Source organism: Cavia porcellus, unplaced genomic scaffold (genome assembly GCF_034190915.1).
Source record: "Cavia porcellus strain 051 isolate PalLab524CR breed Dunkin Hartley unplaced genomic scaffold, mCavPor4.1 scaffold_21, whole genome shotgun sequence".
NCBI lineage: Eukaryota > Metazoa > Chordata > Mammalia > Rodentia > Caviidae > Cavia > Cavia porcellus.
In genome coordinates, this window is record NW_026947504.1 from 8,529,596 (window position 1) to 8,547,149 (window position 17,554).

The 17,554-nt window shown below is 40.2% G+C and overlaps 2 protein-coding genes and 1 pseudogene across 2 annotated transcripts; all 3 read left to right on the forward strand.

Moving 5' to 3' along the window:
• Positions 1-117: 117 nt before the first annotated feature.
• On the forward strand, positions 118-5,057 carry LOC100719634 (protocadherin beta-4). Its single transcript, XM_005008387.4, has one exon. The coding sequence runs from the start codon at positions 498-500 to the stop codon at positions 2,886-2,888; it is 2,391 nt and encodes a 796-aa protein (XP_005008444.2). The 5' UTR covers positions 118-497; the 3' UTR covers positions 2,889-5,057.
• Positions 5,058-7,520: 2,463 nt separating this feature from the next.
• Positions 7,521-10,341, forward strand: LOC100716674 (IQ calmodulin-binding motif-containing protein 1-like; annotated as a pseudogene).
• A 2,633-nt stretch (positions 10,342-12,974) lies between these two features.
• LOC100716949 (protocadherin beta-5) lies at positions 12,975-16,583 on the forward strand. The gene has a single exon (XM_063232244.1). It carries the CDS (start codon positions 13,506-13,508, stop codon positions 15,894-15,896), a length of 2,391 nt encoding a protein of 796 aa, XP_063088314.1. The 5' UTR covers positions 12,975-13,505; the 3' UTR covers positions 15,897-16,583.
• The last annotated feature ends 971 nt before the right edge of the window (positions 16,584-17,554 follow it).

Here is a 17,554-nt window from a genome sequence, read left to right on the forward strand (position 1 = left end):
AGTTCTTTGTAGTTACATTGACGTGTGTAGAACACCAAGATATCCTTTGACTTTGTAATCGCAGCTATTTTAGTTAATGCTCCTTAATGGAATAAACTGTGATTTAAAGGAACGGGAAAATTTTTAACACATCTATACATTTTTCAAAATGACTGAAAACTAAGGGGTTTTGATTGGAAAATATTGCTTTCTCGATCAAGACACAGGGTGGCGCTGCAGGCTAAGATTGTGAACACACACACAAAAGAGCCACAGGAAGTTTACGTATTCTTTTGTGTTGGGAGACATAATGAAAACCGCACAAGAAGCATTGCCAGCAATTGGGGATTATCAAAGGGTGAAGGAAGCGATATATCAAAGTAAAATTAAGGTGAAAGCGATTTTGTGGTGATTCCTACAAGCAAGGAATTAGAATTTCATGTTTCAACTTTTTTTTTCTTTCTTTGCCCGCGAGGGCAATCCCTGAAATAATTGGATACAAAGACTCGGATTTGAGTATGGGGAAACTAAACGGAATTCATATAAACAGGCAAGTGGTATCTTTTATTTTCATGACGTTTTTATCTCGGGTTTCACTTGAGCCTATTCATTATTCTGTGCCAGAGGAAACTGAGGGCGGCGCCTTTGTAGCCCATCTGATCAAGGATCTGGGGCTGGGAACTGGGGAACTGTCTTCCCGGTTAGCCCAGGTAGTGTTTGATGATGATAAGCAGCATTTGTTGCTGGATCCTCAGACTGGAGATTTGTTTCTGAGGGAAACACTAGACCGAGAGGAGCTATGTGGCCGCGCTGAACCGTGTGTGCTGCATTTCCAAGTGTTTCTTGAAATGCCAGTGCAGTTTTTTCAAGGAGAATTGTGGATTCAGGATATTAACGACCATTCTCCAACGTTTCCTGATAGGGAAGTGCTCTTGAAAATACCCGAAAACAGCCAGCCAGGGACAGTATTTCCGCTACAATTAGCTGAAGATTTGGATGTGGGCAGCAATGGGCTTCAAAAATATACACTCAGCTCTAATTCTCATTTTCACGTTCTCACTCGAAATCATAGTGAGGGCAAGAAATTCCCAGACATGGTACAGGACAAGCCACTGGATCGGGAGGAGCAGGCTGAGTACAGGTTAACCCTCACGGCTCTGGACGGTGGGTCTCCACCGAGGTCAGGCAGTGTCATGGTTCGAATCCTGATCATGGACGTCAATGACAATGCTCCTGAGTTTGTGCACACCCCCTATGAGGTGCAGGTCCTGGAGAACTGCCCTTTAAATTCCCCAATCCTCAGTGTCTTAGCTAGAGATATGGATGCTGGAAACTTTGGGAGTGTTTCCTATGGCTTGTTCCAGCCATCAGATGAAATTAAGCAAACTTTCTCAATCAATAAAGCCACGGGAGAAATCCGACTGCAGAAGAAACTGGATTTTGAGAAAATTAAGTCTTATGATGTGGAAATTGAGGCCACAGATGGAGGAGGCCTTTCTGGGAAAGGCACAGTAGTGATAGAGGTGGTGGACGTGAATGACAATGCCCCTGAACTTAGTATAACTTCGCTGACCAGCTCCATTCCAGAAAATGCTCCAGAAACTGTTGTCTCTATCTTCAAAATTCGGGATAGAGATTCTGGAGACAATGGAAAGATGACATGCTCTATTCCAGACAATCTTCCATTCGTTCTAAAACAGACTTTTAAGAACTTTTACACCCTAGAAACGGAGAGCCCGCTGGACAGAGAGACCACAGCCCAGTACAACATCACCATCACCGTCACCGACCTGGGGACGCCCAGGCTGAAAACCCAGCACACCATCACCGTGCTGGTCTCCGACGTCAACGACAACGCCCCCACCTTCACCCAAAGCTCCTACACCCTCTCGGTGCCCGAGAACAACAGCCCCGCCCTGCACATCGGCAGCGTCAGCGCCACAGACTCAGACTCGGGCACCAACGCCCAGCTCACCTACTCGCTGCTGCCGCCGCCCCACGACCCGCTCCCGGGCCTCGCCTCGCTCGTGTCCATCAACGCCGACACCGGCCAGCTGTTCGCGCTGCGGGCGCTGGACTACGAGGCCCTGCGCGCCTTCGAGTTCCGCGTGCGCGCCACCGACCGCGGCGCGCCCCCGCTCAGCGGCCAGGCGCGCGTGCGCGTGCGCGTGCTGGACGCCAACGACAACGCGCCCTTCGTGCTGCACCCGCTGCAGAACGCGTCCGCGCCCTGCACCGAGCTGCTGCCCCGCGCCGCCCAGCCCGGATACCTGCTCACCAAGGTGGTGGCGGTGGACGCCGACGCGGGCCAGAACGCCTGGCTGTCCTTCCAGCTGCTGCAGGCCAGCGAGCCCGGGCTGTTCAGCGTGTGGGCGCACAGCGGCGAGGTGCGCACCGCCAGGCCGCCGGGCGAGCGCGACGCGCCCAGGCAGCGGCTGCTCGTGCTGGTCAGGGACAACGGCCAGCCGCCGCTGTCGGCCAGCGTCACGCTGCACGTGCTGCTGGTGGACGGCTTCTCGCAGCCGCACCTGCCTGGGCCCGAGGCGGCGGCCGAGCGCGCGCAGGCCGACCCGCTCACCGGCCCCCTGGTGGTGGCGCTGGCCTCGGTGTCGTCGCTCTTCCTGTGCTGGCTGCTGCTCTTCGTGGCGCTGAGGCTGTGCGGGAGGAGCGGGCGGGCCGCGCTGCCTGGCTGTCCTGCGCCCGAGGGCCCCTTTCCGGGCCAGCTGCTGGACGTCAGCGGGGCGGGCACGCTGGCCCACAGCTACCAGTATGAGGTGTGTCCCACTGGAGACTCTGGGACTGGTGAGTTCAAATTCCTGAAGCCTCTATTTCCCAACCTCGGGGATCTGGATACTGTGGGAGAACCTAGGGACAACCCCACCTGCAGGAACAGCTCTGTATTCAGTTAATTACAGTATTTGTTATGTAATTTCATTAATTATGGCAAAGTTCCCATTATAATTTGTTCTCTTAAGAAATGGTGCTGTAATGTAAATATTGAATCTACTCTTTCAAATTTATTCATGTTCCTAGTGGATGTGGACACTGGGAAAGAAGTTAGAGAGAACCCCAACTGTAGGAACAGCTTAGTGTTCAGCTAAGTATTGTATCTGGCTCAGTGAATTTCCTGTTTAATTTTCGTCCAGGGAAGTGCCATACCTTCCTTTTAAGAGATAAGATTGTTCTTTAGATATCTTCTAAGATATTCTTTGTACCGTTGAATACTGTATGTATTTCTGATGGCACTAAATTTGTTTCTGTTTTACTCATATCCAGTGGCACCTATCATTTGTAGTTATACTGATATCTGTTTTCTCTATATTTGATCTTTTGGTGATTATCTTTCCATAACTGTAACTTAAGGAGTATAAAATTTTTCACTGTAAGTGTCTTGCTGAGACACTAAATTTCCCAGGCTGGGCTCCAACTTGTAATCTTTTTGTCTCAGCTTCCCAGAGTGCGCTGTGACTTTTACAGTTTTATCAGGGACATAGTGTTTTAAACTTTTCTTATTACTTTGACCTTTTTTAGTTTACTGTGCTATCAGTTTAAGGCCCCTGAGTAGCTAAGAACATAAAAATTTAGAATACTTATTTCTCCAAGTTATATGTAAACATGCACTTCAATAAAATATTAATCCCTTTATGACCTTTTTCCTTTTCTGAATTCTATTTATGTTAGGGATTAGTTTTTAATTGCTATCTACTTAGCACATTGTTAAGTGTTCCATAAGTGGTAAAATTGAATTTTAATAATAATTCTCATTAAATTGAATTTAAAGAGAAAATATATTGCCTTTTCTTTTACTAAATAAATCTGTTAAATTACTGCTTGATATAATCTTTTTTTTTTTTTTTGGTACTGGGGATAAAACTTAGTATTGCATGCTTGCAAGGCTGGTGCTTATGCCGCTGAGCTAAATCCCCAACCCCTAATATAATCCCGTTCAACCAAAATTTCAGAACTTATTCTTTCTTGACATTATTGTATATTGAATTATGTTTTCTTGTTCTGCCTTCTTTCTTACAAATAGAAGTTAAATTGTAGTTTACTGTGTGAATTTCCTTTTGTTTTCCAGCAGCTTCTCCCCATCTTTCTATAAAGAGTCACAACTTTAACAAATTTAACCATCCTGTTGAATTGATTATTAGTTGATCTCAGAGTTTTTACCTTTTTCTGGATGTAGACAGTCTATCACCAAAATGATTTCTTTGTGATATTTAATTAGCTTCTATTTTGTTCTTTACTGTAACCTTCAGTTATGGTTAATTTAATTTTTCATTCCAGTTGATATTATATCTGCATGAAATAAGCATTATTTTTTTCTGAGATAGGAACAGTAATGAATATCTGAATTGTCATTGTTTTGAGTTTTATATTCAATAAGCTTAGTGAACTGACTGTATGATTTCTAAATAAAATTCATATGTATGTAATTATAAGACAGGTTCATTGACCATCTGGCAGAATTGAGAAATTTAAAAAGTTACTTTGTAATTTAGTTAGGCATGGTGGCACACAACACCCAGCACTTGGAAGGGTGAGGCAGGAAGATTCCCTGAGTTTGAGGTCATCCTGGGCTACAAAGTGAGTTCAAGGCCAGTCTGAACTGCACAGTGAAACTCAAAAACCAAAGTATAAAACAAGCTTACTTTGTAACTTACTATTTGTTTGTAAATTTCAAGTCTCATTCTTCTGCAGTTAAGTGCTTGTGCTTTTCCCTGGATTACTGATTTTACTAAGAATATAACAAAATAGAAAAGGCTTTGACAACTTTAAATTATTCTTGAAACATAGTTTTTAGCCTTTATTCTTTAAAATTGAAGCGAGGAAGAGATGAAAGGGAGAATAGAATTAAACACAAATATGCAAGATATAAATATGGTGATGTATTCCTTATTTATTATCAACCATTTAAGTGAAAAAGTTTCATATGTGATGATAGGTAGTAAATCTGGTGAAAATTTTCACCAGTACATCATGAAAATGCAAATTTATTTAATTTTTTGTCTGTGCCAGTGAAGTCCCATTTGTCTAATCATTCAAATAATTCTAGCCAAATAAACACCTGGAACCCACCTCATCCCTTTGTGTATTTATGTGGTATGAGTGATTCTTTACTAGCTAGGGGCCACCACCAGATCATAGAATTGTTCAACATTTTGAAGTTTAACATGTTGTTGCAGCTTGAACTACTAGTATTACAAGCATGACTGTTCCCGTGGGCAGCTTGTACCACCAGTGGTACAAGTGGCACTAATCATTTTTATCAGTCTTTTTACTAATAAATTAATAAATCCACTAAATAGGACAGCTATGCATGTATCCTCTCTCATTCAATCCACCCAGCAGCGAGTCATATGGATTACATTATGAAAATGTTAATTCATCAAATTTAGTAGTAATGAGGATCCAGGCATATCCACATACCTTTTGAAAATACCCAAATTCTATAGTTACAAAATAAAATTAGAAAATATACATTAAACATCTTGACAATGGCCCTGATTTCAGTGTTCTCAAATTTCTTTATTATAAATGAATGTTTTATAATTTCTTTGCTGTTTTTAAGCACAGCATGTAGTAAGTTTAACACAGTTTATGCTTTCTGTAGAAATTCTACTAAAGACAAAGTAGCCCATACCACTGTCAAATCTCTTTTTCTAGGATGGAGGTGTACCTTAGTATTATAGTACTTACCTAGAATGCACAAGCCCTGGGTGCCATGCCCAGCATCACACCACAACACACACACACACGTACACGCATGCACACACACAATTTTTAAACTGTGGGGTTAAAATTTATCCATGTGTTCGGTAGAATTTGCTTCCAGATTAAATAGATTATCTGGTAGCAGAAAGGAATTATAAAAATTGGCTAAGATGTATAAAGTATCTCTTTAAAGCAGTGACAAGCAGATGGTCTTAAAACTCAATAGAACAAGATTCCTGAGATGGAATATCCATGGGTTAAAAACTGAATCCTGTTGTCAGTTTTACCCCAAGAAATTTGCCAAATGTAAAAGTAAGCAATGAGTTCTTAGAGAAAGTTCAGTAGCCTTTGGCAGACTGGAGTGTTGAAGCTCAGAACCAACTGTCAAACTCAAGGCACTTCATCAAGTAAAAGTCTCATCCACTTAAAAATTCTTGAAAAGCAGAGTAAAGTTTTTATTGTTTTACAAAGATTAGAGTTGTGGAACATGCCAGAGGACTGTGGCAAACAGCCCCTGTTGTTAACTGAAAATTCCTTAGGACTAGGTGCATGTCAGGATGGCAAAGAACAGTAAGCATACTGCCTGTTTCATCTAAGGTGACCTGATTTTATATGGCTGTGTTAAGCTAACAGAGTAAAATGTGAATTCCTTCTGAATGAAGATCATATTATTTTGATTCTGGACAGTGTTTTACATAAATATCTGCCATTTGTAAAAGCATTACCAGTCACATAAGAAAAATTTGAGTGACAGAATAAAATTGTGGAGAAAAAACAATATAAATGGCCTACATGATGATATAGATGTTAGAATTAACTTACAAAGATGTTAAAGTATGATGAACACATCAAAAATAAAGTACAGTACAAACAGATAAAAAGAGAATTTCACTACAGAATTGAAATTTTGAAATTAATTCTATAACTGACAAGTATAACATTGGATACAAAACTGTTTAAATGTATTAACACAATAGACATAAATGAGTACAAGATTCGCAAAAGCAAAACAGGCTAATATAAATGTCCAAAGAGAAACAAGAAAAAAATGTACAAAAGTAGTTATATGAGCAACTCTAAGATACATATGATTCTAATCCTACCAAGCTAAGAGAGTAAGAATTTCTAATAACCAATATTTGAAAATTTAATGACCACAGTTTTTTTTTTTCAAAAATGAACAAAAGAGACCAGATGTGGTGATACATGCCTATAATGCCAGCAGTTGGGAGGCTGAGGCAGGGGGATTGATGGAAGTTCGAGGCCAGTCTGGGCAACAAAGTGAGTTCAAGGCCAGTCTCAACTAAAAAGTGAAACTCGTGTCAAAAAGACAAAAAATAAAAAAGAAAGAAAAGAAAAAGAAAAAAGAAAGCTAAAGATTAAAAGTCTTCTTTAGGATATTCCATTAAGTATAAACAGTAAACATATAGCATACCTGGATAGAACATAGACAAGTGATTCAACACCAAACTCTAAGAGTAAAATTCTTAAAAGCAAGCACACAATAATAGAAAATTGCTGTTAGTACATATGCAGCCAAAGTGAGCACATCATTGTATTACTTTAAAATAAGCATCAGTAAAGTGGGGAGCTGGCTCTTAAATATAAATAATAACACAAAAGAGGAAGGAATGGTATTTTCAAAGTCATAAAATAAAACTATAATCAGCCAAGAAATCTGTTCCACAAACATACCTTCAAAAATGAAGTCTTCAGACAAACAAAAGCGTAAGAGACTCTCAGTCACATCTACACTAAAAAAAAATACAATTTGTTCAGCAGGAAAATAGAACCAAGGTGGTCATACAACTGGAAAAAGAAATAAAAAGCAATTGAAGAATAAATATAAATAAATATTGATGAAATATTGATTATATTTGGCAAAGATGGTAGTTCCATAAAGGATTTAAAATATATTTGAAATTTAAATTCATAATAGCAATAAGATAAAAGGCAAAGATATTGTTAAAGAGATCCAAATTTTTAAGCATAATGTCATGGAAGTACAAAAAATAATTTTATTAGATTTTTGTAGATCAAAGATGCATGCTGTAACTTCTTGTATAACAGGATTAACAGTTAATTGAAGGAAACACTCTTTTAAAAATCAAAAGTATTTTAATAATCCAAAAGAAGATCAAAACTGTAGGGAAAAATGGAAAAACGATTACAGGGTAAGAATAGATGGAATATACCAGAAATTACATTGGTTATAAATGAGTTAGGGAATCTAGTGAAAGAGCCAGAATTGTTAGATCACACTTTTAAAAAATTTAAGTATATATTTGACTAAATATGTGCATGGGATATATCTATGAAAGACTAAACCTTTAAGAATCGGATAAGTAGAGATGCACCCAGCCTCAAAAAAACCTACTCATTCTGCTTCTTGGTGGGAGCAGGGTCCTTTGTCAGGAAGGGAGGGATATGATTCTAGGATTAGAGTAATTCCTGGAAGCAGTGAAGAAGAGCCCAGCCAGGGAAAGGTGATTCCTAAAAGATCAAGGCTGAAGCTAATCAAGAAATGAAGTCAACAGGTACAGACTCAAGGATCCTATCTCTAGCTGCTGAAGCTGCCAAAATTCCTGAGCAGAATGGTCTTGTTATTTGTTGAAGTTAAAAGACATAATAAACAACCACCACTAGGAAGCTCAGAGTTGAAGAAAATCAAACAAGATATATATTGTTATGACCTCATTCAGTATTGCCTCTTGGACCTCAGGCTAGATTTTTCTAGGGTGGTTGGACTACCATTTCTCAGTTTACACAGACAGCCATTGCTGTGTGGGCTAAGAGCCAGGAGAAGATGCAGAGGAATTTTACAAGGACATATTTCCATCAGCTACAGAAGTTTCTTTAGTTTTGGGAAAAAGATTGCAAGCATGCTTTATCAATACACCTAAGGGTGAAGAAAAATGAATTACTACATTTTTTCCAAATTGTGACTTATTCTCTCTTGTGACTATTGAGAGTCCATGTTCAACTCATACAGAATGTACTACAAAGTGATCATTTCTTACATTTACTACAAACTTACAGGGTTCAAGTAGGATCTACAGTCATGACTCTGCTACAGAATGTATTATAAATCAACAGTGATGATCTACTCAGAATAGAAGGGAATGTCCTATATTCGATTTTAGATGAAGTTATTTCCAAGTTTTTATTAAACCCTAGTCCATTCATAAGAAATACGCTGTGAAGCTTCTACGTTGATAGCTCAATCTCATCAGGAAATTTTAATTTCACTGAGACTAAGTACCTGCTACAAAGGATTCAGAAATCTACTAAATAAGGAATTGGGGCATGATTTTTTAGTCAAGAATTTGGGAACTCATTGGCCTTTTAAGCTCTAAGATCTATCAGAAAGTAGGAGAGCAGAAAGTATATATCAAGAAACTTGCTTGATTCAAGCTTATTGGAAGGCTTCCAGACTATATACTCAAGAAGCTTCTATCTGCTGTGATTGCTTTGCTGAGGAGTTTTAGATCCAAATGAACAAAGACATTGCTAAAGCTAAATAGGCAGAAGGAAGAAAAGGAGCTCAGATTGCAGTTGCAACTTGAAAGATTGCCATGAGACTTTCCCAAGAATTACAGTTAAGTATGCTTGAAATAGTTCATCCAGGGCAAGTGGAGAAATGCACTCAGGAGTTGGAAGAGAAATCAACACTGATCAGAAGCATTGAAAAAGGTAAAGAGAAAGGAAAAAGCTCCATCAACAAAGGTCATCTCTCACAGGATATAAAGCAGCTGTCATATTTCAAACAGCAGTTCTTAAATTCCAAGCAAAGTGTCTTAAGAAAAAGAAACAATTTGCCCCTTAGCAAGGATGCCACAAACTCGCTGATGCACACAGAGTTCAACTGAAGCAACAAGTGGATGATGACTATGTCAGAAGACATCCAGGCTTTCAGATGTCAAATGTGGCCAGCGGGAGCTCTATGCCCAAGCTTAATAACAGCTACAACACTACTTTATGAGCAGAGCCCCAGAAGAGAGATCCCAGCAGCACAGAGTGGTTCTGGTGGCTCAGATCAGCACAAGTATTGCACAGCTATTGAAGGCACCAAGTCTGAAGTAAGCAGAAGGGAAAGAACCTGAGCTCTTCCTAAGTAGATCCATGCCTGTGGCAGCCAAGGCCAAACAGGCAGATCTCATCGCCCTGAAGCACTCACAACCACCTCGATGGAAGAACCTTGGGGAAGAACCAGGTGATCAGACTGGTGTTCCAAAGGATGAGCTTAGAATTACAAACCTTATTTATTGGTGGAATCAAATCCCCATAGGGAGTTATGACACTAATCTTATATTTCAGGAAGCTGTGTGGATTCTGCTGTGGTATACTGGTAGCCTAAGACTTTCCTAACTTGTGACTTTCCAGAGATTTCTCTCCAAAAAAAAACCAAAGATTTCTAGGAATTAAGCAAAAAGTTATCATCTGTCTCTGAATTCTCTTTTCCTTTTCTCCACATCTCTGTCTCTGGACATACACACAGATTTCTGTTGCTTTTGTTGTGGAACTAAACTGATTATGGCATTGAGTTGTTAAAAAATATTAAATTTATTTCATTTTTGCTATCTTTCAGTGAAAGGATTTTAAAATAAACATTTTAACAATTGTTCTGAAAAACTTGGGATTATTTTCACTTTTCATATTTGTTATTTAAAATTCCCATGTTGTTGTTAATATTATTATTATTATTATTATTGATGTGTTTTGGTAATTATTAAGGTGAGGAAAAAAGATCAGTGTAAGGACTTACTGTTTTGTGTAAAAATGACTAAATTTAATTTCTATTCTGTTATTTCTAAAAGGAACTACACACACAAGTCTAACTAAGACTCAATGTAAGAAAAATTTCTCCAGCTAAAATTCCATTTTTAAAATTAAAGTATGAGAACTACATAACTTATTGCTTCCCTTTTTATCTAAAATAAACAGCCTGTCTGAGAAAAAACAAAGAATGGAATAAGTTTGTAACAAAAACACTGGCCAAGATAAATCTAGTATAAGTATATCCAGAGAAGATGAAGGAACTTTATTAACTCCTGGTGTAAGGGAAAACGATACTGCCACTTTGGAAGGCAGTTTGGCATTTTATGATAAACCAAGAGCACTCTTACTATGTGATTGAACAATCATACTCCTTAGTATTTTTCCAAAGAAGTTAAAACTTACTTCCACCCAAAACCTTGCATAGGGAAGTTTATAGTAGATTTATTAATAATTTTTAAAGCTTGGAAGCAACCAAGATGAACTTCAGTACGTGAATGGAAAAATTGTGATTTAGTGGACAACAAAATATTTTTATTCAATACCAAAAACAAATGAAGTATCAATTCATGAAATTCATTTTTAAAACTTCAGTGCATATTGCTATGTGACAGAAGCCAATCTGAAAGATTCCCCACTGAATGATTTTGACTATGTGATATTTTGAAGAGGTAAAATTCTAAAAACACTAGTAATGATTTCCATGTATTTTGGGCAAGGCCAATAAATTTATAGAGCATAGGATACTTTAGACCATTAAATTACTTGGTTTGCTACTTAAAATGTGAATTTTAATGTGCTTTTTTCAATTTGGACAAACCTATAGAATATTCACTGCCAAAAGTGAACACTAGCATAAACTATGCATTTGAGGATAAAGCTGTGCTAATGTATGTTCATGAATTGTAAGAAATATGTCATTCTGGTAGAAGATGTTGACAATATGGAGAGATGTATATATAGGGGACAGAAACATATAGGAAACCTATGTACCTTTTCTTGGGTGAATCAAAAGCTGCTCTTTAAAAGGGACCTATTTTTGGGTCAGGGACATAACACAGTGGCACAGTGTCTGCCTGGTAAGCAGAAGGTCCAGAGTTTGATTCCCAGTGACAAAAATAAATAAGTAAACAAAATAACCTATTTTTAATTGAAATGGAAGACTTACATCTCAGATAATATAACATGATAAAGGTGCATTAGTTTTGACAATATGATATTGCAGGCTAAACAGATAAAAATGTAATACTTGAGAAAACCTGTGACTACCTAATTTTTGATAATAATGACACTTTGGAAATAATAAGAATAGCTCATTTTTCAATACAGAGCACACAGACATTTGAGGAGAATTTGAAAATATTAACAATGTTAATTTGAATTTTTAGTTGCGTATACCTTTAAATATGAAAAATACTATTCAAAATTATTAATCTTTCACATTTCATATAAAAATGTTTTCATGACTTTAGGGAGTGCAGGAACTTGAATAGAGTATAAAAGTGCTACCCAAAAGAGAAAATACTGACAAATCACAAGAAACTGAAGAGCTATTATTGATCAAAGGAAATAGTATAGAGTAAAAATACAATAGTATAGAGTGGGGAAAGGTATTTATAATTCATGCATCTGAAAAGTCTTATACTCAGAATACTGAAGAAACATTTACATATTAACAAGCAGATGGGTAAATGCCACAAAGAAAAGTGTACAAAACATTTGAAAAGCACATCACAAACTTGGACAAGTTAAGTGTGCAATTTAATAGTTTCATTAATTACCAGGGAAATGCTAATTAAAATTACAATACATCAACACACAGTAGAGTAGTTAAAATTGAAAAGACAGCACCAAATGTTGTCAAGCATATGGAGTAACTGGAACTCTCATACTTTGCTAGTGTTGGTACAGTACATTGGAAAACTCTTTCACAATATTTGCTGGTGCCAAAAGCCTATATACGACTTACTACACATCAGTTGAACTCCTATGAATATATTCAACATAAATACCTACATGTAGTCATCAAAAGAAGAGAGTAAGACCTCAGAGCAGTGCTACAAAACAAAAAAGTTCAAAACTGGGAAAAACCCCAATATTCAACAACTAAAAACCTATACCAAAAAGTCATGTTATGTGGACAAAATACACTCATACAAAGAGGTAATAATAAAACAAATTATGCCAACATACCTCAGATCCTTTTCCTAACATACTACTGAGTAAAAGAAGACAAACACAGTAGAGTGATATGTAACTCTATTTTAAAATGTTTTTAAAAATATAAAGAAAACACTAAATATAAAATTCAGGGAACTAGTTAGCTTTTGAGGGAACAGTAGTAAGCAGACAATAGCAGGAGAGGGCTTATTGCAGATCTATTTATCTATGTTACCTTAATAGTATTGTTAATTTTGTGAAAATCCATTGATTTGTAGAATTATTTGTATCCTTTTCAATATAAATGGTATGTTTCAACATAAAAGTAACTTTTATGAAGCCTGAACTTTTAAATACCATGCTGGTAATACAATGAAATTATAAAAAACAAAAAAGTTTTTAATGTCCTCAAAAGTAGTAATTATGGAGATTAACAACATTTGGATGGTCTCAAAAGTACTCCTTCACTGAAAAATTTCTACAGACATGTGTTTTAGATACCACAAACATTAAGAACTGGAGTTGCTATATAGGGTGTCACTGTGAATTAGAGGATGTTAATGCAGTACTGCATTCAAAGTAGAATGAAACACCAAATACTATACAATACTAAATGAGGACGCCTGGTGGCGCTGCAGGATAACAGAGCGAAGAATTGCTAGGCGAATACCCAGTTCGCCATTATGCAGGCAATCAGAACTCTGAATGCTTCCTGAAAGCATTTTAGATGGCATCTAGAGAAGGGATCATCAGAGAAGGAACCGTTCTAAATGCAAGTCAGTCGTCCAGATTTAATTCACTGTCGTTTACCAAATCATCTGGGTGGATTGTACAGTGAGGTGGAGAAACTGCATCTTCTGGACCGGGGCTGAACAATGGAGACTGCCCCAGCAAAAACGCTGCACAAAAGGCAAGTTGCTTTTCTTGTTATGCTGTTGTTTGTGTGGGAGGCTGGCTCTGAGGCGATTAGGTATTCGATGCCAGAAGAGACAGAAAGTGGCTACCTGGTGGCCAACCTGGCAGAAGATGTGGGGCTCAGGGTGGGGGAGCTGGCCACTCGAGGCGCGCGAATCCATTACAGAGGAACCAGGCAGCTCTTGCAGCTTGATGTACAGACTGGCAATTTGCTTCTGTGTGAAAAGCTAGACCGGGAGGGGCTGTGCGGGGCGACAGAACCCTGTGTGGTGCATTTCCAACTGTTACTGGAAAACCCCGTGCAGTTTTTTCAAGTCGAACTGCAACTCACAGACATAAACGACCATTCTCCAGAGTTCTTAGAGAGAGAAACCCTCCTTAAAATCCCAGAGAGTGCCCAGCCAGGGACCGTGTTTCCTCTGAAAATAGCCCAGGACTTTGACATAGGGAGCAACACTGTTCAGAACTACACGGTCAGCCCCAACTCCCATTTTCATGTGGTGACTCACAACCGCGGGGATGGCAGGAGATATCCAGAGCTGGTGCTGGATAAAGCTCTGGACAGGGAGGATCAGCCCGAGCTTAGTTTAATCCTCACAGCTGTGGATGGTGGGGACCCGCCCAGGTCGGGGACCACGACAGTACGCATTGAAGTCGTGGACATCAATGATAACGCCCCTGAATTTTCACAGTCGCTCTATGAGGCACAGGTTCCTGAGAACAGTGCGCTCAGTTCTGTTGTTGTCACTGTGTCTGCCCGAGATTTAGATGCAGGAATACACGGGAGTGTAGTCTATACTTTACTTCATGGCGACGAAGTTACCCAGCCCTTTGTAATAGATGAAATGACAGGAGAAATTCGTCTGAAACGCACATTGGATTTTGAGGAAAATCAGTACTATAGCCTGGAAATTGTAGCCACGGACAGTGGAGGCTTCTCGGGGAAATGCTCTGTCTCTATAGAGGTGTTGGATGTGAATGACAACGCCCCTGAACTGACCATGTCCACGCTCAGCACATCTGTTCCAGAAAACGCCCCAGAAACTGTGGTTGCCATTTTCAGTGTGTCTGATCCAGATTCTGGAGACAATGGTAGGATGGTTTGCTCCATCCAAAACGATGTACCCTTCTTTTTGAAGCCTTCTTTCAAGAACTTTTACACCCTGGTGACAGAAGGACCACTGGACAGAGAAAGTCGAGCCGAGTACAACATCACCATCACCGTCACCGACCTGGGGACGCCCAGGCTGAAAACCCAGCACACCATCACCGTGCTGGTCTCCGACGTCAACGACAACGCCCCCACCTTCACCCAAAGCTCCTACACCCTCTCGGTGCCCGAGAACAACAGCCCCGCCCTGCACATCGGCAGCGTCAGCGCCACAGACTCAGACTCGGGCACCAACGCCCAGCTCACCTACTCGCTGCTGCCGCCGCCCCACGACCCGCTCCCGGGCCTCGCCTCGCTCGTGTCCATCAACGCCGACACCGGCCAGCTGTTCGCGCTGCGGGCGCTGGACTACGAGGCCCTGCGCGCCTTCGAGTTCCGCGTGCGCGCCACCGACCGCGGCGCGCCCCCGCTCAGCGGCCAGGCGCGCGTGCGCGTGCGCGTGCTGGACGCCAACGACAACGCGCCCTTCGTGCTGCACCCGCTGCAGAACGCGTCCGCGCCCTGCACCGAGCTGCTGCCCCGCGCCGCCCAGCCCGGTTACCTGCTCACCAAGGTGGTGGCGGTGGACGCCGACGCGGGCCAGAACGCCTGGCTGTCCTTCCAGCTGCTGCAGGCCAGCGAGCCCGGGCTGTTCAGCGTGTGGGCGCACAGCGGCGAGGTGCGCACCGCCAGGCCGCCGGGCGAGCGCGACGCGCCCAGGCAGCGGCTGCTCGTGCTGGTCAGGGACAACGGCCAGCCGCCGCTGTCGGCCAGCGTCACGCTGCACGTGCTGCTGGTGGACGGCTTCTCGCAGCCGCACCTGCCTGGGCCCGAGGCGGCGGCCGAGCGCGCGCAGGCCGACCCGCTCACCGGCCCCCTGGTGGTGGCGCTGGCCTCGGTGTCGTCGCTCTTCCTGTGCTGGCTGCTGCTCTTCGTGGCGCTGAGGCTGTGCGGGAGGAGCGGGCGGGCCGCGCTGCCTGGCTGCCCTGCGCCCGAGGGCCCCTTTCCGGGCCAGCTGCTGGACGTCAGCGGGGCGGGCACGCTGGCCCACAGCTACCAGTATGAGGTGTGTCTCACTGGAGACTCTGGGACTGGTGAGTTCAAATTCCTGAAGCCTCTATTCCCCAACCTCGCGGATCTGGAGACTGGGGGAGAACTTAGGGACAACCCCACCTGCAGGAACAGCTCTGTATTCAGTTAATTACAGTATTTGTTAAGTAAATTTCATTAATTATGGCAAAGTTCCCATTATAATTTTTTCTCTTAAGAAATTGTGTTGTAATGTAAACATTGAAACTACTCTTTCAAATTTATTCATGTTCTTCAGAGCACTGGACTTGTTCCCTGCATTTTAGTATTTAGAATTTTTATTAGTGCTGGATATTAAGGTTTCTCTAGGTAGTTTACATTCTTTTGGTGAATAATCTTTCCACAACTATGAATTATTCAAGTAATATAAAATTTACAGCTCAGTATTTGAAAATTAGGCATCTTTTTCCTGCCTATGCTACATAATGAATCCCACACCAATGAATACTACATAGTAAGACTGTCACAAATTTTATTTTACTCCAGTTAATGTCTTCTGAAATTTTTAAAATTGTTTTTATACTATTTGTTTACCATATAACTTCATCTTTTCAAGGCTGTTGGAAATTCTCTATTTTATTTTATTAATTTTGAGGTTTGAACTCAGGACTTCTTGAATGTTAACCATACATTCGACTCTTGATCTATACTGCACCTGAAATATTTTATGGTTACAGGACATTACTGGTTGACTGTACTATCAAGTGAAACCCCCTGAAGAAACAAAAGCATAAAGCTGAGTATATTCCTCTTACACTGTAAGAAGCATGCACCTCATTAAAATATTAGTACACTAAAATTGTGATCTATTTCTATTGTGTGCACCACACATATGCTAAAGATTATTTGTTATTTGCATTCTACATATCTGGCATATTGTATATCATAAAACTATTAAATTTTAAAAATAATTCTTTTATAAATGATAACATGATAAGCTTGTATAGTTTGTCATCCCTTTTACTAAAACTGGTAGGGGTCTAAACTTATAGCTCAATGGCTAATCATTTATGCATGTAGGCCCTGAGTTCAGTTAGGCACACAAGTAAACCAAAACAAAACCCTGTTATATCCCTGCTTTCTTTACCCCATTAGGGAAAATACTGATAATATGAAATAAATCTTGAATTCCACTAAAGAACAGAGAAATGTTAGGACATTGTGTATTTTTTTTCTGGTCCTTACTTTTGCCCTATAATAGAAGGCTAACTGTAGTGTCTTCAGTTTTAGAGTTGGGTTGGGTTGGGTTGGGTTTTGTGGTGCTAGGATATGGACAGAATTCCAGGGCCTCATGCATGCTATATTATTGTGCTACATCCTCAACCCCAAGTTTAGTTTATTGTGTGAATTTCCTTTGGTCTTCCTGAAGTTTTTCCCTGCCTTTCAAACAAGTTCAAAATTTCTTCCAAATATTGACTGTCCTTTCTCATCATGATCATAAGTTAATGTTGGATTTCTTTTACCTTGTATGTCTTTGTGTGACCAGAGTTTATCCACAAAATAATGTTTGTTTGATATTTATTCTTTTATTTTGCTCTTTAGTATAAACTTCAGTATTTTGAGTTAATTTTTCAATCATGCCAAAGTTGCATTTATATGAAATATGTATTGTTTTGTACTTTAATAGTTTGGAACAGAAACAAACTTAACTGAATTATAATTGTTCTGTGTTGTGTTCAGCAAAACACATATGATGACCATGTGATTTCTAACTAGAAAATACATATGGATATATTACAGGACAACTTTATTGAGCTTTCCACAGAAAAG

Bases quoted from the DNA above. Each gene is read 5' to 3' on its own strand.
- LOC100716949 (XM_063232244.1), top strand. From the start codon at position 13,506: ATGGAGACTGCCCCAGCAAAAACGCTGCACAAAAGGCAAGTTGCTTTT.
- LOC100719634 (XM_005008387.4), top strand. From the start codon at position 498: ATGGGGAAACTAAACGGAATTCATATAAACAGGCAAGTGGTATCTTTT.